Genomic DNA, 21,789 nt, shown 5'->3' with positions numbered 1-21,789 from the left:
GGATTATTAATATTGTTGCACTGTGTGTTTTCTTCTTCAGTTTTAATAGACTTGTAGCTAAATCCTTATGATAATCTGCAAGTATGGTCATGTATTAGTTTGAACTATGTCTTTATTTATTTATTTATTTATTTAGCTGTGTATATTAATTTAGGCGTCATCATACAATAAACCCCTTCAGGGTGATACTAGACCCTGACGGGAAGCAAAGGAGAGCCCTGTCAAGGTTTATTTAGCATTAACTTACATATAAAGCATGATGTTCAGTGCTCTCTGCACATTGTGTGCTCTGCGTACATGTATGTGTGTATGCGCTGCCTCCTGAACAGGCGATATCTAAAGTAGGTTTCTATGGTAACAAGTCAGCTAGAGCTACAGTCGTGCGGGAGATGGTGGCGCTCACTGCAAGCATTTCAGAATAAACGCACACTGGAACTCATTTTGTGTGATGCTTTCCAGTGCCAACTAACTGCATGTAGACGGCTAGATGCCCTTGTAGAGGCCATCTCAGCCATCTGTTGTGTGTTTTTTCATCTGGGCCTGCAGTGCAAAATAGGGAGGTTGCATGTATTTGAGAGTTAGAAGAGTGGGGTTTGGATTCATGTGTTTAATCCAGACATGAACATGATTAGCCAGAAGGGGATTGGGTGTTAATGTATCGCTCATTAACTTTTGGTTTCCCCCCCTAAAACCCACCCCATACTCATTGCCTGTGCATCACACATTAACACATGCACATACGAACAACACACACACTTGGCGGCGAGAGCCAACGTCTCTCTCCCACCACCTTCTCAGAAAAGCAGCATCATCAGGGACCAGGGTGTGGCTGTATTTGTGCCGGCATAGACTCGATGACATGTGGCAATCACATTGGAGATCATTCTTTTCTTCTGTTAATTCCTGATAAAGTTAAATCAATACATTTCATTTGCTATAATTCAATTCTAGAATGTATTTAATAGTATAAATCATGTATATCATTTATATATAATTTAATAATATTCTATATTTTAAGAAGAACAGTTTTTTTTTTACACAACTTGATAATAATAATAAATGTTTCTTGAGCATCAAATCAGCGTAATAGAATGATTCTGAAAAATCATGTGACACTGAAGACTTGAGTAATGATGAATATTAAGCTTTGACATCACAGGAATAAATGACATTTACAAATATAAAACGGATATTTTACATTGTAAAAATATTTCACAATATTACTATTTTTGCTGTATCAAATAAATGCAGCATTGGTGAGCATAAGAGACTTTTAAAAATAGACTTTTGAACTGTAGTCTATATATATAATAAATATGAAATGTCTAATATATAGTGTCACTGTATATTAGATATTTTATTTGCTATCATTCAATTATATATTATTAATAAATATATTATCGTCATGTATCACCATCAATTATTTTATATGCAGTATGTGTGTGTGTATATATATCATATTTTATTTTATAATAACATATTAATTCAATCGTCTGAAAATATACTGTTATTCATTTACAAGTAGATTTTGGATTTTTTAACTGCTTTTTTTTTAACAATTAATGCCTAAAGGCAACTTTTTGGATGTCTCCCTATCTGATCCATGTGATGACTTGGAGTCTCCGCCATTGATCTGATGAGTTGAATCAGATTTGTTTGATTAGAAAGAGTTTGAAAACATGTGCTGTTAATGTGCTTCCAGGAACAGGGTTGAAAAAACAGTCTTAAATGCCTAGTGTGAAAATATATAAGTCTACATTTGGTGTTTTGTGCCTGTGCAGTGATGCTATTCTTGAAATAGATCACTATATTTGTGGGCACTCAGGGCAAGAATGTTAAACATGGCGTAGCAGTATCAACACATCAGACAAATTGTTATTGTCAGAAGACATGCATGGGGGGTAGAGTTAGGGGCTGTTCACACAGAATGTGTCCTGTGCTCTGACACTTTCAGTAGCAACTGCACCACAGTGGCATATTAAATGCTATTCTTGGATTCTAACTAAGAAAGTCGGCCCTCACAATTTTAGAACTTAAAACTGCCTGTAGAAAGTAAATCTGTCAGCATTTTGGCCTGGACATGTTGATGTATCTTTCAAAGTGTCAGCAGATCATAAGCTAGTATTTAAAGTAATGGGGCCAGTAAAAACTCAAGTACTCATTGCAACGCAAATAGAGTCATTTCTAGATTGCAGATAAACATCCATAACGATTGCCTGGCATTTCTGTATTAGAAATTATTTAAAAGAGCTGTTTAAATACAGTTTCTAGTGATCAATATTTTATAAATTAGTGATTACATGAGATGAGCATTATAACCATGCATTGGCTGTCTTAGATCACTTTTAGTCACATAACCACCAAGAGCTGATTAATTGCAAATTAATCCACAAATTTCTGGTTGTATAAAGAAGACGTCTATGCTAAAGTGCATGTTCTAACACATATGGCTGATTAATTGCGTAAAATTTGACAAAACACAACTTCTTGCCTTTTTATGCCTTATATGTTTTTGTCACCCGAATGACACTGTGAATATGTTTCAACACACACACACACACACACACACACACACACACACACACATAAAGAATCACGTGAGCGTGCATGCCATATGATGTTATATTCATCACAAGCAGTTATATTTTATCCATGTTGCGCACAGAAGCAGCGAAGCTGAAAAAACCCCACACTCAAGATGTCATCATTATCAGATTTACTATATATATATGTGTGTGTGTGTGTGTGTGTGTGTGTGTGTATGCATGCATGTATGAATGTATCCATTGTACATTTATATAGTCAGACAGAATATGAATGGAATATTTCTTGTTTTTATCTTGAGTTTAATGCAGCAGAGATGTAACCAGCATTAACCATTCTTTTAGAGGAGGGGTGTAAAGTGGAGGCTTTTACTGGCTTGCAGCTTGACTCCCCCAAAAACCCACCTTTCTCTGTCCGCCTATAGTGTGCTGATCCATGTTTTGGGTGGCTGTCGATTTGTTGTTTTTGTATTCCACTTTTGAGCTTGTGTTACCTTATATATAAACACATACATAGAGTATATAGAGGTCTGGATGTCTTAACACTCACTGGTTTGCACAAGCCTCCGCTGAGATGCTACACTGAACCTCCTCACACAAGAGAAGTCAACTGAAAAAAATCGGTGTTGACAGCAGCTCTCCTCTGTGAGGAACAGGGTAGTAGCAGGAGCGAGAGAGTGAGGAGAGGGAGGAGGGAGAGAGAGTCTGAGAGAGAGAGAGAGAGAGAGAGAGAGAGAGAGAGAGAGAGAGAGAGAGAGAGAGAGAGAGAGACTTGTGCACCGAGAGCCAGACTCAGCCTCTATTGTGGTAAGCAGGCAAGGGAAGGCGTTTAAGGAGCGGACTTTAAACCCACAGGCGCAACACTGGTCACTGCTGTAGAAACCCCCGAAATCAAAGGACAAGGCAACATGGAGGAGGACCTGGATGAGGGACAGACCCAGAAGGGTAAAGGAATGCCTTTTATCTCCTTTGTTTCCCCATCCATCTTTCCGATTGTGTTGTTTACCTTTGTGCCTAATCCCTCACTGCTTTTCATTGTCTTTGATCTTGTGGATTATAAAATGAGGTTATGAAAATGATCTGAATAGGTTATTTCTATTCAGGGAGAAGTGTTTTCTGCCATATTTTTAATGAGATATTTTTTTAATTAATTCACCGATGATGTATTTCATGCACTGTGATGCATTGCATACATTTTTATTCTTTGAAATTGTGAAAATAACCTGGCCGAGCAAATATGATCCTTTAAAAATATATATTTTAATAGATTTTAGATAGGACAGTGATTGTGTAGAGGGGTGTGTGCAGGGGCTGGATCCTGTGTGTGTGTGTGTGTATGTGTGTGTGTGGACCATCTGATGGGTCCGTCTTTGTTTGCCGCGCATTTCTGTCAGTCTGTCTGAAGGAGGCAGGAGACAGATCCGTCTTCTGGATGCAGTGGACATTTATATAATTGTCTAAATTCTGCCATTGTTTCCCCCTCTTTGGTTTCATGTTCCTTCGCTTGCTCCTTCTTTTGTGTGCAGGAGCATTTGTTTGCTTTGTGTGAGAGGGAGCTTGCTATTTATAATACCACCATTTGCAGGGGCTGAATTTCGAGCTCGGGAGGAAATCATTGTCTTTTTCTTCTTCTTTTGTGGTCTATAGAGAAAATATTTGGCGAGAAGCTAAAAGAAAGGGAATAAAAATAATCAAAATACCAGCCTTCTGGACTATTTCCACCTCCTCTCGCTCCATCTATGACGGCTCTTTATATTTCAGTTTTTTTTTTCTTTCCCCTCCTCCCTTCTAAAGCAGTGTGATGATAGCAGCCATGTCAGGTCTGCTGTGCTTAGACTGTCAGTGAGCTTGTGTGATATTTAGCACATGAAATATGGGAGGATAACAGATTTATGCTCAACCTGCCGGGGTAATTTGGTGTTTTATTTTCGTATTTATTGTTTGTTCGATTTCTTGAACCAATATATGCCGTGATTGGCTGGATCTAGTCATTTAATCTGAGAATCACAAATGCATAGAGCCTGTTAACACTGATCTATTTTGTTTCTCTTTTCTGTATTTTTTATATGTTTTGCATTTAATAGCTAGATGTTTGTTTGTTTTGTTTATATAGAAAATGCTTATTGTCCATAAAGTGCACCAGAAGAACTTCATGATAAAAATGCAAGTCTAGGATATGATGCATGCCTCATTTGACCTGGTTTTCTTTTAATATCTTTTCATACACTGAGTAGAATTCCACATTGATCTGTTGGAATCTGGGAATCCCAAAAAGCGAGACTACATGAGAACTTCACAAGAGCTTGACTGATGCACACAATTTAGTTCCATAAATATTCTTACTGGTATTATTATTAAACCATTTGAGGTGTTCAACATTTACGTTTATAGATTTGGCAGATGCTAAAGTGACTAACTTTGCATGTAGGGTATACTTTTGTAAATCAATTCATGTATTCCATTGGAATCAAACCCATTTGAGCTACAGTAATTACAATTTAGTAATAAAAGGAAGTGTATGCATATTTCATGCACATTTCCCTAATTCAGTGGCATTTGACCTATAATACATAATAAAAAATAAATAAAAAATTCTAGTTTCTTAACTCCACAAACGAAACGCTGAAGTCCGATAATCAGCTGTAGTTTATTCACAGACGTGCATTGACCGGTGCGCTGACCCTATCGCTGCACAATAGATGAAGTGGGGAACTAAGCGGCCTCATGGGAGAATAGACATTTCATTACCTCTCATGATTATTGGATTAGAGGACATTAGGCCGTTAACACACACAGATACCATCCCACTCCTCGTCTTTTATTTATAACTTTTACCTCCAAATTTCTGTCATCGCCACTGCTGACAGAGTACAGTTTGTTAGATGGGCTCTTAGCAGTCCCTACTGACAGTGTGACATCAATCCTCTCATAAAATTCTGATAGGTGTTCATAAAAGTGAGTGTTATAGAATTTCACAAAATTATACAGTTTGAGGTCATTTACACACACATGTAAATGCTTCTTATTTTAACAAATAAAGATAAATGGTTGAACACACTCATTTTTGCTCATTACCTCACAGGTGTTTTGTCTGCCAAGTCAATATCCCCATGTCTTCTGCGCATGTGTTTACGTTCTGACGTCAAAAACTGGGCAATTTCAAAATCTCATGGCAACGTTTGCTTGCATAGTCAGATGTAATGAGCTGATTTTTAATAGTTACCTGTATTTTGTTAACTTACACTCACTTATATAAGATATTTTTGAGCACATCATTGCATGTTGTTATGCCTCTTGTCCTATTTTTAGTAGCTCAACATGTAACAAACTCCTGATTCATTATTAATGTCCAAATTGAGTTATGATTGTCAGATGCATTGCGCATCTTTGAGTGCATTTATATTTTATCCATGCATCGAATCTTTGAATTATGCCATCAGTATTTATCCGGTGGTGTAAACATACTTCTCTTTTTCTCAAAGGTGTGATGGATCTGCAAAGCACCACATTGTTTTAAACTGCGATGTTGAAATGGAAATGAAATCGTGATTGGACTCTATACCTCTGCGGGACGTCTGTTATCTTGTTTCCTTCCTGTTTTTTTCCCCTCTCCAAATACACGACCTTGTGTGATCCAGAGGGAAACCTCTAATCTGGACACTCCTATTGTTCCCACACTCTGGTCAAACCTCTCAGGGACACTGAAGTTTCACTAATTGTCCTAAAAAATGAATCATATAGCTAATAATAGAAAGTGAATTCAGTGCACTATATTGTTCTCCATATTGTTTCCAACTGGTCAAATGACCATGAGAAAAGAGAGTGGAACATGTTGAACATTTTGCGACAATTCTGTTTTCTACACAGTTGGTGCATTTCAAATCCAGATACAAACAAGCTACATACAAATGAGTTCTAAATGTGTTCTTTTCTGCTGAGGGAAGGTATCAGGGAACATGTTGGAAGTACGAGAACCTTCTAGCTGCCCCGTCAGGGATAAAGTCGTGTAGTCTTCGACGTCCCTGATGCGTTCGGCGCTGGACTGTTTCCCCCCTGTAATCCTTGTGAATGTGTCTCCCATTCAGCCCGTTTGCCGCTGAATGTGTTGACACACGGCGCTGTAAGTGGGTCATGGTGCTTGCAAAGGCCCGGCCCATTCTCAGGGCCCGCACCTCCATCGCCATGGCAACCCTGCTGGTTGATTAAACATGCGCAGAGAAGTCGCGTAGACGTGCGGTGATGAAAACCCGCTAGCTTTCAGGGAGGGGCCAGTGATAGAGACACACAGCGCCCCTCATGTAGCCACTTGATGTGATTGAATTCAATTGAATTTGAATTCTTTTTATCTGAACAGAAGAACGGCATTATGGGTAATGAAATGCTAATCACTTTAAATTGACGAATTATTCAAATCCTTTTGGATATTGTTAAAACAAAGGCCGAAGAGGGTCCAATTGAGCTGGTTATGAATGGAGAGTATTTGACTGTGGGTGTAAAAAGGCCACATTAAACGGCTAAACAAAGCTTTGTTTGCTGCATGATAACCAACACTTGCGTCTGTTTTCCTCTCCATCTGCCTGTCTTTTTCTTTCATCTGTCGCAATCTCTTATCCGTTCACTCTCCCTTTCTCTCTCCCCTCTGTGCTGCGGATTAGCGTTAGCGTTAGCAGCCTTTTGTTGTACGGTCTTTGAGTGTCCTGTGAGAATGTTTCCCCTCCGAACATGTGTGGATATCAGGGTGAGCACTGGTTCGCAGTGAGCCCACAGTTCCAGGGATTAATTGGAGGTTGGGGGTGGGGCAAGGCGGGAGTGGCACTGAGGCTGTCAGACTGACAGATGGGCGTTGGGGTTGGGTGGGGTGGGGTGATCAAGGGACATGGGGGAGGTTTGGGGGATGTGGGGTGGGAGCGGCCATTGCTTTATTATTAGAGCACCCTCAGGGATGCTTTTGTTTATGTTGTTTGGGTTAGGCCTGTCCTTTTGAGTGCATAATTTTTGGTTTAACATTTGAAAACAATATCCAAATGCCAGTGCTATTTTAGTATTATTTATATATTATTATTATAGTACTTATTAATGTATTATTTATTAACATTAATATTTAATTTTATTTATTTTTTTGTTGCTTTTTGTCATTTTAATTTTTTGCTCAAATATTTCTATTTAGGTCTATTTTTATTTATTTCATTTTTAGATTTAGTAATTTAACAGTAATTCGGCCTATTTTATTTCAGTTAGTTGCCAAGGCAACTTTTTTTTAATTATTATTTTTTTTTTTTTGGGGGGGGGGGGGGGGGGGGGGGATTTATACTACGGGTCTGTTCAATGTTTGAATCTGATTGGTTGATGAACGTTCAAAAAGGTGTGTAATTAATTTCAGGGAAATGCACGGCTAAAGTAGTTGCAGACAGGCATCATTTGGCGAAGTGAAAGGATATATACATAATGCATACATGTCCATATCACTTCGCCAAGTGATTTCAGTCAGATATTTCAAAGATTCAGATCAGTTATTTCAAAGACAGCCTACATAAAAAGAACCAAAACCCACAACGACACTGACCACCAAGCAAATAAATATATAGTAAACAGGATAAAAATTACAAATTATTCTCATGTTTTTTGCCACAAAATTATGTTTTATTATGTACGGGAATCACACTCTAACTCTCACTCCCATTAAAACTATATAGTACTGTAACATACTCGCACAGAAACGTGTTGTCAGTGCTGCTCTGATGATTTTTTAAAAGTATAAAATAGTTTAGCAACTTAAAAGCTACATGACATTTCTATAGTGAGGTAATAACGGCGCTGTTCTTGAAGCAGATAAACTTACAGTTTCTCTAGACTCGTTGAACACTATTGAGAAAAGCAGAGACTCTCTAATAACTGCATTAATCTGCTATCAATGACTCAAGCCTCGGTTACTAGCGGCAAAATGACATTAGCAACGGAGGCTTGGGGTGAGATGCGCAAGAAATTAGTTCTGAGCATTTTAAGGACTAAAACCTGACAAATGTCTTGAAATACATCATCTGAACAATGTCTTGAGGTGTGGTTGCCGTGGTATAAGCGGAATAATTGAATTATTGGAAAATACTAAGTGTAACTTATTACAATTATTTAAATGAATAATTTTTTTGTATAGTTTTAGTTAACAGCGCTGATGAACGCATTAAAGTGAAGTTCATCTGGAAAAGTTTGTTTAGTTTAAGTATATCTATTTTATTAATAAATGAAATTTCAGACTGGCTCCTCAAACTGCAAATATTAAACTGTGTATATTTAATAATAATATTAAGCATCAGTGAATCTTAAGTTCTAATTTCCAAGGATAAACAAAGCTATAAAGAAGTTTTTATGGAATGATAAAAAAATAAGGATTTACCATTCATGATCTGAATGCATGGGAAATAAATGCATGGTTTTAGCTTATGTTTATTAATAAAAAGGAGAATTGTTTAGAAACTCTATCTTTTGTACAAGTAGTTGTAGAACATTATTCATTAATGTTCAAGCATGTTTGCACTGATGGTTCAGTTTAGTATCTTGGGCTGCATTTTGGTTGCTTTCATAATGGAGAGTTGCATTGGTCCGGTAAACCATTTCTGTCTTTGGCTGCACTACAAGAACATGAGATTCCAGCAGTTTGGTTGAATGAATGTGATCTGTTGTGAATCTTGCCAGTGAGTGAGGCTATCCTGTGAGAATTTGTGTTGTAAATCAGATCCTGTATTAACAAAGTGTGTAATCTGCATGCATTTTTAATGCCGTTTCATCTAATACCCTTGATTGATGAATATAAGGCTGCATTGTAATGTAATGCAATTCGTGTTGGCTTTAGAACATGTGATTTCTCTCAGCCAATCAGGAGACACGCAGTGGTTTTTAAACAGTTCAAAGAATCTCATAACAGGATCAAAATTGCCAGTAGTAATGTGTAAATGCTAATACGGTAATGTAGTTGAGTAAAACTATAGGCATATGAAGATGTATTATTTAAAATAATAAGAACTGTATGTAACATTTAAAATAATGTATTACTATGCAGGGAGTGTGTTGGTCTGTTATATAAAATATATATTAATATTAAAAACTTTTTAAATTACTTAAATGCTTGCAAGATGTTTAAGACAACAAAATAATTTGTAATGATTTAAAAAAGAATTGTAATCATTTAAAAAAAGAACATAGCAAATCTGTAGATCTATTGAACACTTCAAAGAATCAGATACTATCTATATTCTCACATTTCTTGAGTTGCTATGGCAACAGGTTGATCCCTTGCCAAATCCACTGTGAAGCCAGGTCTGAGGTTCATTACAGCATCATTATTACCATATTTGACAGTATTCAATAATTCACATCCAAAGGCCTGAAATGGTAGCCTGGTTCTACCAGACTCTCGTACATTTCATTCGTACAGAGAGTCTGGCCTCTCTTCATTGACAAGCGTTAACTTCCTTGAAGGCGGGTATTCTGTTGAAGTTTAAAACTATTGGATCTGCCCAGAGCCACTTTGGATCTGCCATAACCAATTGCTAACGTTTGGTCGTGACGTATGACGACTCAAACTAGCGCACGACCTCAACGTCATCGTTCTCAGACACTCCCTCTGTTTGCTGATTGGACCGGTAAAAAATTTACCGGAGAAAACCCAAGAATATACCACAATCCCAGACGTAGTACTGAAGGAAAATGAAAATTGAGCAGAAGTACAGGAGGGCGGAGCCAGGCTACTGAAATGGGAGCAATAGCCTCAACCAAACCAAACCAAATTGTAACATGGTTCCTGCACTCATTGTATAAGGACTGCCATACAAACACTGAGTTGGGAACAAATGCGAGCTGAATCAAAGTTTATTCTTCCTCAGGAAGTAAAAATGTCAAACTACCCACAATGAAGAAAATGCAGTTTGGAAAAAAATATGTAGAAATGCTTCTGTAAACATTTTCTAAGCTATTATATCTTATAAAAAGACACTGTAATAATTATTGGTGTCCTGAAATTGTTACCTTAAAGAGTGATTTCTACCTGATTTAACCCATAAAAATGAGTTTTGCTGGTATAACTAAATGTATGTGTTGATTAAGTGAAGTTAAATAATATTTCTTTACTTGAATAAAAACAGCTTATGTAGGTGTTACCATTTTTAGGTTACCAGCTTTTTTTCAGTGTATAACATACAAACTATCTTATAATTTATGTTGGAACATCCAATCAGGATCCAACTTTTATACATCCAACTTTTTGGTAAAATAATGTTACAATTATGCTTTAAGTAAATTAAAAAATAAATAAATTAAAATACCATGTTATCTCATAATGCCCAAAAGATTGTTACTGTAAATTTCTGGAAACCACAGCTGCCTTTTTTTTTTTTATAGTGAAATTAAACCTTTTCATACAGTGCTTTATTTTATCAGATACGTGTATTAAGTATACTAATAAAAAAAAGACATAATGGAATTTCATAAACTAAAGATGAACTGCAAGTTTGTTTTGTTTGAAACATAACACACTTGCTGTGTGAAAGCTAAACTCAAAATAATGAAACTTTGAAATGAAACGCATGAAGGCAATCATTTGGAAAACCTCAATCAAAATGACCTAGCGTCAAAGTCCATCCTCTAATTCTACCATCCATTTTGTTATTCATGAATCATACTGTTATGATTCACTCTGATATATGATGCCAAGGGGAGAATTTTAAATAGTCTGCTGCAGGGACAATTTTGCACATCATTGGAGAGTAACAAATACACACACACACACACACACACACACACACACACACACACACACAGAATGAACTGGACCTCACTGGACTGTCAGAATGAATGGACTGAGGATTTACTTCCAACCGTCTGGGTACTTGTTAGTCTTGTCAGGCAGAGGATAGACACTAAGAAGAGCACAGAAGACGACGTACACTAGCTTTGCTTTCTGTGCAAGAACACTGCTTTCTTAAATGACATACAGCTGAAACTAAACTGTTAATGAAAAAACGGAATCAAACACAGACACACAAAACATCGAAGATCTTGATGATTAAAAAGCACCTTCTTCAACTGTACCTTTCAGATGAAAAACATGAGCTCTTTTTGTCTTTGTTCTCTCAGGATGTATGGAGTGTTGTCTGAAATGTCTAGGAGGCATCCCTTATCCATCCCTGATTGCCACCATCCTGCTGTATGCTGGAGTGGCGCTCTTCTGTGGGTGTGGACATGAAGCTCTTTCTGGAACGGTCACCATCCTCCAGAACTACTTTGAGGTGATCAGGGGACCTGGAGATGGCCTGGATGTGTTTACTATGTAAGTGAGAGCAGGACACTGGACCGGCCATTTCTCGCTGTAGATTTCATCATATATCAATTTTACATACGCAAGTGCCACACTGCCAAAAAAGAAATATATCAAACTAATAATTAAAATAAGGTTAGTTAGTCAGTTAATGATAAAAAAAATCAATATGTTTTTAAATGCTTTACAGCTAAATCATTTTTAAAAGCAGCAAAAATATTGAAAATAATTTATTTGAAAATCATTTTGAATAAAATATGACTTGTTTTTACAAATATTTGCCAAAAGTTTTGATCATTTTTTTTTTTTTTAAAGAAGTCCTTTATGCCCACCAAGGCTGCATTTATTTGATCAATAATACTGTAAAAACAGTAATATTGTGAAATATTATTAAAATTTAACAATTGTTTTTTTCTTTTTCAAAACTTATTTCTGTGATGGCAAAGCTCATTACATCATTTCAGCATCATTACTCCTGTCTTCAGTGTCAAATTATGCTGATTTGACGTTGATGCTCAAGAAACATTGGGGTGACAGAATAGAAAAGAAAAAAAAAAAGAAGAAAAAAAAATATATATACAGTATATATTTATATATATATATATATAATTTTTATATATATTATACATGTGAAAAAGAAAGGACACCCTATTAAAGTATATGGTTTTATATATCAGGACATAATACAAAAATCATCTGGTTCTTGGCAGATCTTAAAATGAGGTAAATACAACCTCAGATGAGCAACAACACATGACATATTACATTTTGTCATTTATTTATTCAACAAAAATAAAGCCAAAATGGAAAAGCATGGGTGACAAACTAAAAGTATGCCATTACTGCTCCCATACGATCTAAGACAGTATGTATAGCAGTCAGGCACTACTAATCAAATGTCTTTGATAAATTGATCATCAGCAAGTGTGATCACTTCTAAAAGAAGAGCTTTTGGCAGTTTGCTGGTCTAGAGCATTCAGGTGTGTGTTTACAATGACAAAAGAAGAAAAGACATCAGCAATGATCTTAGAGAATCAATTGTTGCTGACCTTAAGAGAGCTTAAGAGATGCCCACATTTATTTGTTAATTTATTAATATTTCTTTGCTTTTTCAAATATATATATATATATATATATATATGGCAGATCTTGTATTTTAGCTAGCCTTTTGTTCTGAAGAAGTAAGCAAGTTTCAAATAACTGCTGGAACAAGTTGTTTTTCTGTTGGTAAAGTACATGATACATTTAACGTCTACAGTACACATCTACAGTTTTAAAATATGACTGTAACAAAACAAAATGTTAAGCAGCTCAACTGTTTTCAACATTAATAATAACAATGAGAAATGTTTCTTGAGCATCGAATCAGCATATTAGAATGATCTGAAAATTCAGCTTTGTGGTCACAGCAATAAATTATATTCAAATAGAAAACAGTTATTTTAATTTGTTGTAATATTTTGCAATATTACTGTTTTTTCTGTATTTTTTATTAAATAAATGCAGCCTTGGTGAGCATTAGAGATTTCTTTCAAAAACATAAATAAAAAAATATTAATGTTTCCAAACTTTTGACAGGTACTGTTTGTGAAATTATGTGTATTTTTCTCACCCCATTAGCAATTTCTCTTTCTTAATTTATGCATAGGGAGAACAGGTTAACATAAGCCACTTTTTACATTTGATGATTTACTTAAAAATACAAGTGTATTTGTTTCAAATAGTTCAGGTTGTTGTGTACGCAAAAACAAGTCGTAATTATTATGGTTTTAGAACATTACAAAAGTTAGTCCTATGGCACAACTTGCTCAAATGCACTGGCAAAATGCACAAATTAAGCTTTTGACTCAACATGACTAACTCACAAACCTCCATTTTGACAAAAATATTTCACACATTGGGTTAGATCCACAGTTATGCTAAGTTTATGAACGTATTGTAGTTTCACTGATTTAAAGGTGCAATAAGAGATTTCTGAGAATCATTGTTGAACCTTTTTGAAATTTGAAATCAACCCAAACAAACACACCCCTCTCTTCATTGATGCACGCAATGCAGGAGTGTATGTCTCTTTATCATAGCTGAAGTGAAACAAAATAATTCTGCTTTGTGAAACCAATGTTACTCCCGTATGGAGCAGAAACAACACAACCTCTGCATCCGTTTTCAGGTATTCCAGGTTTCTCCAGTGCTGGAAAGATTTTCTAATATTAACGCGGGTCTTAAACTCTTGCCTGACCTTATCCCTTCCTTTTCCAGTGATATTCCTTTTACCTTTTCTCTTTTTTAATGTCTCTCAGCCATCTCCCTTTTTTTACAGTCTCTCTTCAAATATCCCTCTTGCTCACTCCCCCCAAATAATGAGTGGACACGCCCCCTACTGCTGATTGGCTACATGTGTTGTTGCGCTCGGTCCGATCCACTTTCAACAGCGTTTCTCAGAAATCGCTTACTGCACCTTTAAATGAATGTAATAATATCCAAATCATATATTTGATTTAAGATACAAGATTGATTACTTAAGTAGTAACGTGATGAATTCACTTGGCAAGACAAAAATAATATTTTTGTGTTCTGATTTGTTTACAACTCTCTCCTTGTGATTGAGTCCAATATAGATTGAGTAATGTGAACTACTGCCTTAAATTGTGGTCACATGATTACTTTTGTTAATGGTTTTTAGATTAGAAATGTATGAGTCTTTTTTTTTTACCCACGCTTATATAATCATTGACTTTATTTCCTCCGTTTCCCACAGCATTGACATTATCAAGTACGTGATCTATGGCATTGCCTCAGCGTTCTTTGTGTATGGCATTCTTCTGATGGTCGAAGGCTTCTTCACCAGTGGGGCCATCAAGGACCTGTATGGAGACTTCAAAATCACCGCCTGTGGACGCTGCGTCAGTGCATGGGTGAGAAATCACTGGGAGAACTCCATGCATTGGAATGTACAAAAGGGCAACGATAAAGCCACTGAGATTAACTGCCGCACATAAACATGGCATCCGTTTATAGGCTATAAAAGCAGGGAACTCTGCGAGTTATTCTCCTCTCATTTATGCAGTGTGAAACAAGAAAGTTATGGTGTGGTTGCTGTTATTGTAATTAATTTATAACACTGATAGCTAAACTCTGCACACTGTTCCAGATTTAGTTTAATTTTCCTTTAAGGAGACATTCCTTTCTATATCTTACCTTACATGTTGAGTTTTCTGAGTTTATATGAAATTCTTGATGCTTATAATTGTGCCTTTTATTTAATTCTCTTGTATTCTAAATTCCTATTTTCTAATTTAGAGTTCGATCGGATATTTGGGCATTAGTCTTAATCCTCCTTTTCCTTCAGTTCATCATGCTGACGTACATCTTCATGTTGGCTTGGCTGGGTGTGACAGCGTTCACCTCGTTGCCTGTCTTCATGTATTTCAACATCTGGACCATTTGCCAAAACATGACCGTTCTGGAGGGAGCAAGTTTATGTCTTGACCCGCGCCAGTTTGGTATGTTTCATAATCTGTGGGTTTCAGTGCCAGATGTTTAGGTGTGGTTACAAAGAGGTTTCAGTGATCATTTCTTTTCTGTAATTTCATTTTCATTTTTGTTGCTGTAATTTTATTCTTACTGGTTGGTTATCCAAATAAAAAATTTGTAATATCCATTGCTATAACCTCATATACCCTAAACACAGAAATGACAAAAACTATTTATTTAAGGTGTTGTGCCCTTTGGAGAGGAGAAGACTGTATGTGCAGGATCAGAGAAGTTCTTCAAAATGTGTGAATCGAATGAGGTCAGTATGAAGTATAGACAAGTTCACTAGATTCACAAGTCTAATGTTTTAAAATAGTTTTATCAATCATTTCCACAATGAAAAGCAATCCAAGACTCGTTTCTCTCTCTCAATATTTCTTTCTGAAAGCTGGATATGACTTTCCATCTGTTTGTGTGTGCGCTGGCTGGGGCTGGAGCTGCAGTCATTGCCATGGTGAGTTTTGACCAATACCTACAAGTATACAGTACATAGCATCTGGAATACACTACACCACTTGAAATCAGATTGAAAGCTTAAAGCTCACACATTACGATATGTGTTCAAAATATCAAACATGTTTTGATATCCTCTGACTGGATGAAATTATAGTCTGAAGGTAAAAAATCTGATTCATACACTATGCCATTTTCTGTGAAATTTGTCTACTCCGACTGCCTAAAGTCTGCAGTTCAGTTCAGGTGAATGTTTTAGTGTTCCTTGCACATTAAAATGAACTACCTAAATGTAACATTTAAAGTACATCACTCTGTACATCAATCATTGTAATGGATTCTTAAAGTATGGATCATAACACAATATGTTAAAGGGGTCATGAACTGGCTTATTAAAACATTTTTATATTGTTGCCTGAGGTCAACTTATGACGTTTGCTTGGTTTTTTTTCATTCAAAAACATAAAAATGAATAAGTAATATAGGCTATTTTCTACCCTGGTTTTGAGCCTAGCTCCTGAAACGCTCGGTTTTTATGGGCGTGCTGCATTGAAGACTTGGAAGTAAACACCCACTGCTATGATTGGATAACAGTTTTGCATATTATAATGAGTTTCATGTAATGTGCGAATCGGTGGGCGGGGCTAATACGGCAGTGTTGATCTTCTGCGGAGGAGGTGTTTGATACCCGTTGACGTCATAGATCCCCACTTTGAAAAACCTGTTTTTCGCTGTGCCTGGTGTCAATACGTTTTTATTGGATTAACAAGGAAGTTTTCAGTTCTGAAATTTATAGGATATTCTTATAGTATGATGACCTCTTAAATGTCAAAAGCTCAAGGAAAATTTGATCACCCCTTTAAAAAAGAACAACAACTTAGCTGCTTAGTTAACAACAACTTGCTCTATATTTTTTGGGAATCCATTTATATTTTTAAAATCTGTTACAAAGTCTATTCAATTGCTTGCTTTAATGCAAAGAATTTTTCCCTTTTAACAAAATATTTGATATCATGGTGACTGTAAGTCCTAAAGGTGACAAAAAAAAAAATGTTAAGGGGAGAGTTTAATTTTGTCCTTTTAAACTGGCAACAGCGTGTTTATTTGTGTGACGATGCGAGCTGAATTAATGACTTCACCTTCTTCTAAACTGAAATGGGATAAAACTAAAGTCATGAAAAATCTGAGCATTGGGGTGTTGTCATCGCTCTCATATTGCCTTTTCTTTGTTGTTATTTAACATCTTTGTGCCTGCCCCCCCCCCCCTCCCTCCCTCCCTCCCTCCCTCCCTCCCTCCGTCTCTCTCTCTCTCTCTCTCTCTCTCTCACACACACACACGGAGAGACGCTGGGCACGTTCTGTTGTCATGGAAACTAGGGGAAGAAAGGCCCTAGAGCTTGTAGCAAGCAGCACTCAGTAATTTGCGAGGAACCATTTTCTGAAAAAGAGAATGTGGTTGTTAGTCTGGGATGATGTAGCAAATTATAGAAAGAGCTTTTCCGTCTCCTGCTGTGGAAAGAGCAAATTTAACTGATTGTTAAACAATGCGTCCTTACACTCTCTGGGAAGGGTAATCATAACCAAGCTTGTCCTTTGTCAAGAAGAGGAAGGTGTGTTCAGGGTGTGGCCCTATTCTAATGAGCATGCATAATGTAAATATGATTTGCATAATGGTGCACTGAAGTAAACAAAATATAGTGTATGCTCTCATGCAGGACAGCAGTTAGCTCTTAACCTATTATTTATATATATATATATATATATATATATATATATATATATATATATATATATATATATATATATATATATATATATATATATAATAACCCCACACACTTCCTTGATTTCATATAGTGTTAGACCGACCGCCCCTTCAGTTACACACATGTAAAACCTTTACTATATCTCATTATAAGAACTATGCCAGGCCCTTTTTGTGCATAGGTTTTCCTGCACACATATGAGAGGAGTCTGGCTGCTTTACAATGCTGCCTCCTGCTGGTGTCACTGCTAATTTTAGAGTGGCAAACATGCGTCATCACAGTCTGCTAAGATCTTATTCCAAATACACAAATGTGCATATTAGCATTTTTTCATCAAATAAATGCACCCTTGGTAACCATAAGAGACTTAAAGACAAAAAAAATCATAATGATTCCAAACTTTTGACTAGTAGTGTATAAAAAAAACCTATCAATTCACATTTAATTGTATAGTGCTTTTCACAATATCGTTTCAAAGCAGCTTTACAGAAAATGTAGGTTTTTATTTACAATTTTGAGTGATCTGTTATTAGAGGTGACTGTGTCAAAAATGTACCGTTCTAAGATAATGCAGATATCTAATATCATGTATTCATTTGCAGAAACAATAGAGTGCAACAGTGCCCGTCCCCTTTTTCAGTGCCTCTGGTTACGGAAGTACTTTTTCCATTCATTTCTCTTATAGAGATTTCAAAAAAGTCTTTGTTAAAAAAGAGTTGCTTTTTTCAACTCTCTGATTGGTGTAATTTTCTGTACAGCATCATGGGTAATGTTTTTCAACAGGAATTCCACTGTCAAACATGATTATTTTAAAAATAAGCTGAAATAATGCACCTGAGACCCGTCTCTCTGTAGGCAAGGGCGTGGTGAGCTGTACCTGCTTACGTCACAGGGCACCTCAACATCCAATAGGAAAATTCAACTGCAGTAGCCACCGTTCAACCTGAAGAGGGCGGCACTCAGACGTTTTTACACCATATATTGTAGAATTAAAACACTTTATACCCAAATGTCAACACATCTTCTTGAATCAATGAACAGAATTAATAAGCCCCAGTCTTAGAGATCGTTAACTAAAAAAAAAGTTGTTTTAGGGTTTAGTTACCCTTTAGAGGTGTTGGGTCATCTGAAGTCTTCATAAGAGGCTGGATTCAAACCGAAGCTGGTGTACTCTCTAGTTGAGACAGTAATTAATTGAGTAATTGAGACAGAAAATAATTAGCATAGCTACTGTTCATAACATCTCAAGTAGTACATAGTCATATGCTTTTGATCTAATATAACTGTGCAAGATTATGAGATGCATTATGTGAATGCTTGGAGAAACTGAGAGTGTGTCTGAGCAGCGAACATTATCAGGCTATTCAAGAGTTTAGGAGCCAAATGTGAAAAAACTTGTTTAGTGGACTTAGGTATCGGTACAACCAAACGTCCAGAGTTTTGTGACCTTAAGAGTGTGATGGATTGTAGAGCAAATAGAATTCACACGAGCTGAACCATTTATGACCTTATAGGTCAGTAGCAATACTTTGTAATCGATACGGAACTTAATCGGTAACCACATATATATATTCGTACAATATATATTATGTGCAAATAATAATACGATTAATAAGTAAATAATTGTCAGAATAATACAATTGTAAATGTTTAGTTTGTTGATGCTATTTCAATAATAAATAGATTTTAAAATAATAATTTTATGAGATGTACAAGTGTAAGTATGTTTCATAAGAACAATGTTATTAGAGTAATATAAATGCAAAGGTTTAGTTGACTGTGTTGACGGTATTTAAATATTATATGGTGTTGTTTCAGATCCACTACCTGATGGTGCTGTCTGCCAACTGGGCTTATGTGAAGGATGCATGTAAAATGCAGAAATATGAGGACTGCAAGTCCAAGGAGGAGCAGGAGCTGCATGACATCCACTCCACGCGCTCCAAGGAACGGCTCAATGCCTACACATAAGACAGGAAGCAGCAGCGGGGCGAGAGGACCCTCAGTGCTTTCACTTCCTGTTGAAGGAGGTTTGGCACTGGTGCAGTCCAGGTGGTGTGTCGTATGACCAACCCCATGGCCAACCCATTACCTCTCGCACAAACATTATTATTATTATTATTATTATTATTAGTGCTAGCAGTAGTGTTGTAGTTTTTTCACATTAATGTATTTAATTTTTAAGAGATTGTGCGGGGTCTTTTTTCCACCACATATTACAATTTTTAAATATATTTCTTTTTTAAACATTTTAGCATCAATACATGAATCATTATTATGTAGAGGTTCGGTTTTTTGGGGAAAAGCACATTTTTCATGTGTGTCTGTCTCTTAAGGTCTCATTATCAAAGACTTAAATCATGAAAAAAAATTAGGTAAAAAAAAACAATTCTCTCTCTCTTTCTCTCTCTCTCTCTTTCTCTCTCTCTCTCTTTCTCTCCTTTTTTAATCATGAGAAGGTATGAAGCCCGATACCAGCAGATGGCTTGCTCATTCTGCATTATTTTGGTAAAAGAAAACTCAAAAACTGAGACAGAAAAGACAAAAAACAAAATTAAGATATAACAGATGTACCATAAAGTGTTTATTTATTATTTTTCTACAGATGTCATTGCATAGCTTATCAAGATGATTACAAAAGAACAAAATGGTTATTATTTGCTTGCCTTGCTAGTCAGGTTTTCAGACCGCATCGTGCCAGTAGGTGGCGTTGTAACTCCTCTGAGAGGGAGAGGATCTTTCTGACACATTTCAATCTTACTGTAGTGTCAGCGACCCCCTCTTCGGCAGCAATGCAACTCTCCCTTTACTGGAAGCAAGTGACACATGCACAAGCCTACAGCGTTATGACCCCCTCTTTTTTATTTTCCTACGCGAATAGATATAGACACAGTAAAGCCTTCAGGGTTTTTATTTGACGCTTTTTGTTTTCAGCTTTTGTACAAAGTCAATGTGTAAATGTATGTACTGTAAGTTAGCACTTAAACTTCAGGTGAATTCGTATTAGACTGAAACCACATTCCATGACAGGATAGGGTGGGCAGAGGGAGGGTGTTCTTCTGAAAGCCTAAGAAGTGGAGCAAAATCCAGGCGAGCGAGACACGGGAACGTTTTGTGACAGATCACTTTCTTTCGGTGGGGTTTTTCTTTACTAAGGGGAATACGACTATGAAAACAAATATTTAAAGAGCTTATACTATTATCTCGATGACAGTTACTCGTTGTCTTGCTAACAAGTCATTATTATATTGGATGATGGAGATGTCTTCTCATTCTTTTAATGCCTGGCAAGTCATGTTCCGTCAGTGTTTCTAAGAGCTAGTTTCGTGCACTTATTTGGCCATTTTGTGAGCTCTTTCTTGGTGTAAGTGCATTGGGGTGCCGGCTTCCAAGTCAGACCCCTGTAATGTTAGGTAAAGACTGTGAACCTAAGTGTTATTTGTGGCATGGTCATGCATTCAATGGTAATCGTTTTTACTGGATCAAAAAAAATAATAATGATGATAATAATAATAATGTAAAAAAAAAACAAGAAAAACAGTTTTCATTCCATCTTTTTATGAGTTTGTTATATGCGACTGTCTTGCTGGGTCATCCCCTTTCTCATAATGTGAAGTAATTTGAATCCTATGCTGAATACATTGCGCTGAAACTCCTACTCTTCGATGGTTTAGTGTTTGATTTGTGCCTGTTTACTTTGTGGTGATCTCTCTAACTCCCCCCGAGTCCTCCTCTCACCTTTCTATTACTATTGCTTGTTGAGCCCCTTACTTAATGCTTTCTCTACCCCCCCCCCCCCCCCCCCCTCTCTCTCTGGCTCACTCCCTCTGTCCTCGTATACTAGTCTTTTGTACTCTCACTAAAGAATGCTTAGTAGAAAGCTGTACCATTCATTTGTTTTGTACATAAATGTGCCAACCGCTTGACAGTGGCTTTTCTGATCTGTAGGGACAAACTGCTTGCATAAATAAACTACACTGGTGTACTTGTTAATAAATACTCTACGGTTGTTGTTGTTGTTCTTGACAATCTGTGTATCATGTTGGGATTCACATACACCCTAAATATTTCATCAGTTTACCTTGTGGTCAAATTTAAATTAATTGGTTTCACATCTAACTAAAAATGGGTTACACAAAAGTCATTTGTAAAGGTCAAATGAAAAATAAATAAAGCACTTTGAGAG

At 36.4% G+C, this 21,789-nt stretch overlaps 2 protein-coding genes across 3 annotated transcripts in view; both read left to right on the top strand.

The window, feature by feature from the left end:
- The window catches only part of spata4 (spermatogenesis associated 4), a 19,246-nt gene extending 7,449 nt beyond the window's left edge, over positions 1 to 11,797 (top strand). The window contains exon 7 of one of the 2 annotated variants that reach the window (XR_013799885.1): positions 11,670 to 11,720. The gene's annotated coding sequence lies outside the window, so the exon portion shown is untranslated. Of the gene's footprint in view, positions 1 to 11,669 lie in introns of both variants that reach the window. The other variant, XM_079631751.1, reaches the window with a different exon arrangement.
- gpm6aa (glycoprotein M6Aa) lies at positions 3,025 to 21,789 on the top strand. Its single transcript, XM_079631749.1, has 7 exons — positions 3,025 to 3,488; positions 11,670 to 11,862; positions 14,609 to 14,765; positions 15,200 to 15,353; positions 15,567 to 15,643; positions 15,773 to 15,838; positions 19,422 to 21,789. The coding sequence occupies exons 1-7, from the start codon at positions 3,452 to 3,454 to the stop codon at positions 19,572 to 19,574; spliced, it is 837 nt and encodes a 278-aa protein (XP_079487875.1). The 5' UTR covers positions 3,025 to 3,451; the 3' UTR covers positions 19,575 to 21,789.

Source organism: Phoxinus phoxinus (genome assembly GCF_949152265.1).
Source record: "Phoxinus phoxinus genome assembly, chromosome: 12".
Classification (NCBI taxonomy): domain Eukaryota; kingdom Metazoa; phylum Chordata; class Actinopteri; order Cypriniformes; family Leuciscidae; genus Phoxinus; species Phoxinus phoxinus.
Note: the sequence above shows the minus strand (reverse complement) of the source record. Positions and strands in the feature narration are given on the sequence as shown.

What these genes read in the sequence shown, in the direction of transcription:
- gpm6aa (XM_079631749.1), top strand. Translation starts at nt 3,452, where the DNA reads ATGGAGGAGGACCTGGATGAGGGACAGACCCAGAAGG. An exon ending in GGCCTGGATGTGTTTACTAT is followed by an intron (nt 11,863 to 14,608) that starts GTAAGTGAGAGC and finishes CGTTTCCCACAG; the next exon opens with CATTGACATTATCAAGTACG. An exon ending in GACGCTGCGTCAGTGCATGG is followed by an intron (nt 14,766 to 15,199) that starts GTGAGAAATCAC and finishes CTTTTCCTTCAG; the next exon opens with TTCATCATGCTGACGTACAT.